General features: G+C 35.3%; 1 protein-coding gene across 1 annotated transcript in view; it reads left to right on the forward strand.

Annotated features, from left to right (window-relative positions):
* The window catches only part of LOC106469723 (growth hormone secretagogue receptor type 1-like), a gene marked incomplete at its 5' end in the record, with an annotated part of 45,795 nt that overhangs the window by 39,523 nt on the left and 1,863 nt on the right, over window positions 1-4,409 (forward strand). Inside the window, one exon of the mRNA XM_013930235.1 lies at window positions 1,402-2,059. Within this exon, the coding sequence (XP_013785689.1) occupies window positions 1,402-2,059 (658 nt within the window). The remainder of the gene's footprint in view (window positions 1-1,401; window positions 2,060-4,409) is intronic.

A 4,409-nucleotide genomic window follows, 5' to 3' on the forward strand; every position in this document is an offset into this window, starting at 1 on the left:
TCAGTAGTTATATTTTCAAGAACTGTATAAATCATATTTATAAGAGAATGTTTTCTTCTAAATTTTCCATTTGAAAAATGGACACTTAAGAAAGCTTGGAAGGAAACAAATGGGCAAAGAAAATATTGCAAATTCGGGGACATAGAATCCTATCGACCAACACCCGGGGCGACAAAATTTGTCTGAGGGACAAATTTTATCTATATATTTTTTAGTTATTGCTTTTTTTTACTTCATTTTTTATTGCCAAAAAAAACACTCTCGATAGATTTCTCGGGAGCCACACAAGTTCATGTAAATTATGTACTTTGGGAGTTATGCACATACACACGAACATTTAAAAATATGTAGCTCTTAGGCATTCAAACCAAACTATAGACACACACACATATATAGATGCATACATATAAATTCTATTTAGAGAGAGAGAATAATAAAGGTATTTAAATTATTGCAACGATATTATTTTATTTTTTGTCTCTATTAAGAGCTCCGTAAAGTTTGACTGCCAGCACTAGGAAGAATACATAACATTATAAAAATTATAAAAGCTTTAAACTGTCTATATATATGTAAATATATATATATTTTTTTATCCAATGCCTTTTTTGTTTGTAGCAACATTAATATAAACAATGATTTCTTTATCAGTTCGTGCCTCGGATATTCTACATGTTGTGTTTAAAAATCCTAATGACTAAATGTTAAAAACCATAAAATATACGAACAAATACATATGAGTGTGTGTTTGTTTATAAAAAAGTCACATCGAGCTATCTGCTATGTCCACTGAGTGGATTCGAACCCCTGATATTAGCGTTGTAAATCCGTAGCCTTACCAATCTCCCACAGGGGGAACAAATACAGCTGCAGAACTTAAAGGTAAAATAGAGTATACACCATTCCCGACATGCCTAAGCTGCCAAAATGGCGTTGTTTTGATAGATAGCATAACATCTTGGTTAAAAATGTCCTATAGATCTAAAACATTTAGTAAGATTTATAATAAGCAATAAGATTACTTTTGTTAGGTTTTCATATGTTGATAGGTAATCGTTTTATCTAATAAGTACAGCGAGCCCACTTTTGATTTCTTAGCGTTTTTGTGAAAACTCCAAAAAAGCTTATTTTCACAAAATGACAAAGTTAGATATATATAGTATTTTGCATCTAATCTCTTCATATATAATTTAAGTAAAAGCGAAAACCTAAACTATATATTCTACTTTGTTGTGCATCTGATTGAACGGTGAAGTGCCAAGTACATTTTTGTAGAGTTTCGTCCTTTGGGCAAATAGTTTGTCTTTTAATATCATACTTTTTTGAATAAGTTTTGATGGAAGCTAAATATTAGATAACTATTGTAGTCTTGTATTTTATTCTATTTATTTTTATTTCCAGGCAAAGCTGTTCCATTTGTGGAGCTGATAGTGGCTCACGGGTCCATCCTCACCATCTTGGCCATTAGCTTTGAACGCTACTACGCTATCTGTAAACCACTAAAGGCCGGCTACAAGTGTACCAAGAAGAGGGCCCTCATCATCATCTTTCTTGTGTGGGTGGTATCTATCCTCGTCACCAGCCCTATTCTAGCCATTGCCGAGTACGCGTACGTTGAATACGTTGACGGTTCACTGGTTCCCGTGTGTCTCACCCAAGCAAACTCCCTCTGGAAAAAAATATATTTTATTTTCATATCTAGTGTCTTTTTCTGGGTGCCCCTGGTTGTACTTCTTATCATTTATGGGATGATTACAAACCAGTTAGTTGTGGATCGCAATCTTTTCACATCTGTTGCTGGAAACAATCAGATTCTTGCTCGAAAACAGGTGGTCGTGATGTTAGTGGCAGTAATAGCCTGTTTCTTTGTTTGTCTTCTGCCCTTCCGTACCTTCACAATTTGGTCCATCGTGGCATCTCCAGAGCAGGTGCAGTCCCTTGGGATGGAGGGTTACTACGTGCTCCTTTACTTTTGTCGTATAATGTTTTATATAAACTCTGCTATAAACCCCATCCTCTATAATGTCATATCTTCCAACTTCAGAGAAGGCTTCATGAGGTTATTTGATTTCACACACACTCGCCGCCTCTTACGTCAAGGCACGTTAACAACAACCAGCTCTTTAAATCATTACATCAAACATACTTCCCTGAATGGTAAACCATGTTACCATACATACACGGAAACACATGTCTAACGTTTGCCATAAAATAATATGTGTTGATTGAGGAAATCTGTAACATGATCTGCCTAAATTAAGTTCTAGCTGAGCTGACAAATTATCCTTTGTACTCAGTCATCTTCAACAACATCTTCATAATGAAACCATTTTACCCGACATTCAAACATCATCAGTTTCATCATCATATTTCACGTAACATTTCATACTTTATAAATCCTGTAGTCCACACGTCTTACTTTAAAGCTGATTTCAACACCTCGACATTCATATTTTGGAATGCAAATATTCTGTGAAATGCTACATACCAAAAAGTTTACATCCAACATAACTTCGATTCATAGATATTCAAACGGGAACATTTGAACTTCAGTTGGAATTGTTTGTTTGTGAGAATTAAATTATTGTTCATTTCCATATACCCATAAAGGAGAATTTAACATCACTAGAATATCTCTGGATATCCTCACGTGAAATTTTCTCCTTACTTTAGGAGCAATATTGTGAGTAAATGTAAATTTTACCTCACCTTTGTGTATTATTTGTATTCACGTGTCTTGGTTTTCCACATACTTTAACTCGTTATAGAATTTCTAAATATATATATTATTTAAAACTTAAATTGCTACGGAATTGTAACATAATCATATGTGTACATTTAAATTAATTGTGTGATTCTGTTACCTCTCTACAAAAGAATGTTATTATTATTTCTTAGTGCAAAGCTACACAAAGCTATCTATACCCTGTACACTGGAAGAAATCTAACCCCGAATTTATGCGTTCTAAGTCTGTAAACCTACCGCAGACTCGCCGAGGGACTTATAAAAAGCAATGACTATACGCGGAAAGTTAATGCATATTGCACCTTAGATACTGTAAAGATTTGATACATTATACTTTCAAAATCCTTGGATATTAAGACGTGTGGAATCCCTGCATACGATATGTCTATTTGTGAGCTTTAATACTAAGATATTCAGACGTGTATGCTTGTAGACTTTAATCATAGGATAATGACACGTGTGGAATCCCTGCGTATAGTCCGTCTATTTGTGAGCTTTAATACTAGAATATTCAGACGTGTGGTCAACCCACAGTATATTTGTGAACTTTAATACTAGAATATTCAGACGTGTGATATCACCTCCACAGTATACTCATGAGTTTAATACTAGAATATTCAGACGTGTGGTCAACCCCACAGTATACTTGTGAACTTTAGTGCTAGAATATTCAGACGTGTGATATCACCTCCACACTATACTCATGAGCTTTAATCCTAAGATATTCAGACGTGTAATATCACCTCCACAGTATACTCATGAGCTTTAATCCTAAGATATTCAGACGTGTGATATCACCTCCACACTATACTCATGAGCTTTAATCCTAAGATATTCAGACGTGTGATATCACCTCCACAGTATACTCGTGAGCTTTAATCCTAAGATATTCAGACGTGTGGAATGTCTGCATCAGCGAGATTTAAATCTTTGAATATCTGCATTTCAAGTTGCTGTGAGATTTATCGCAACCTGTAACTAAAAGTGTGGATACCTACGCATGTTAAAGCAACCTGTAACTAAAAATGTGGATACCTACGCATGTTAGAGCAACCTGTAACTAAAGGGTGGATACCTACGCATGTTAGAGCAACCTGTAACTAAAAGTGTGGATACCTACGCATGTTAGATCCCCCCACAGGTTGCTGTGTACTTCAAAAGTAATCTCTGCAATAGTTAGTTATTCGTGTGAATTCAAAGTGGTCCATCCATAGAAGTTCGTGTAATTGGTAAGTTTGGTAACCCTGGCAACGAAGAAGTTCCATAACGCCAGACATGATTATAAACTTCAACACAATTCGTTTCTCTAGAAACGGTGTGATAAACATAGCTACAGAAACGGAGTAAAGATAGATGACGAAACTTTCACTTATACGCGGAACAAATGATGAACATATTGGTGATAACTATTGGTCTGTTGCTGTGACTAATACTATGAACAGTGGTGATAACTATTGGTCTGTTGCTGTGACTAATACTATGAACAGTGGTGATAACTATTGGGTTGTTGTCGTGATTAATACTATGAACAGTGGTGATAACTATTGGTTTGTTGTCGTGACTAATGGTATGAACAGTGGTGATAACTATTGGTCTGTTGCTGTGACTAATACTATGAACAGTGGTGATAACTATTGGTCTGTTGCTGTGACTAATGGTATGA

This window comes from Limulus polyphemus, unplaced genomic scaffold, assembly GCF_000517525.1.
Source record: "Limulus polyphemus unplaced genomic scaffold, Limulus_polyphemus-2.1.2 Scaffold3631, whole genome shotgun sequence".
Classification (NCBI taxonomy): Eukaryota; Metazoa; Arthropoda; class Merostomata; order Xiphosura; family Limulidae; genus Limulus; species Limulus polyphemus.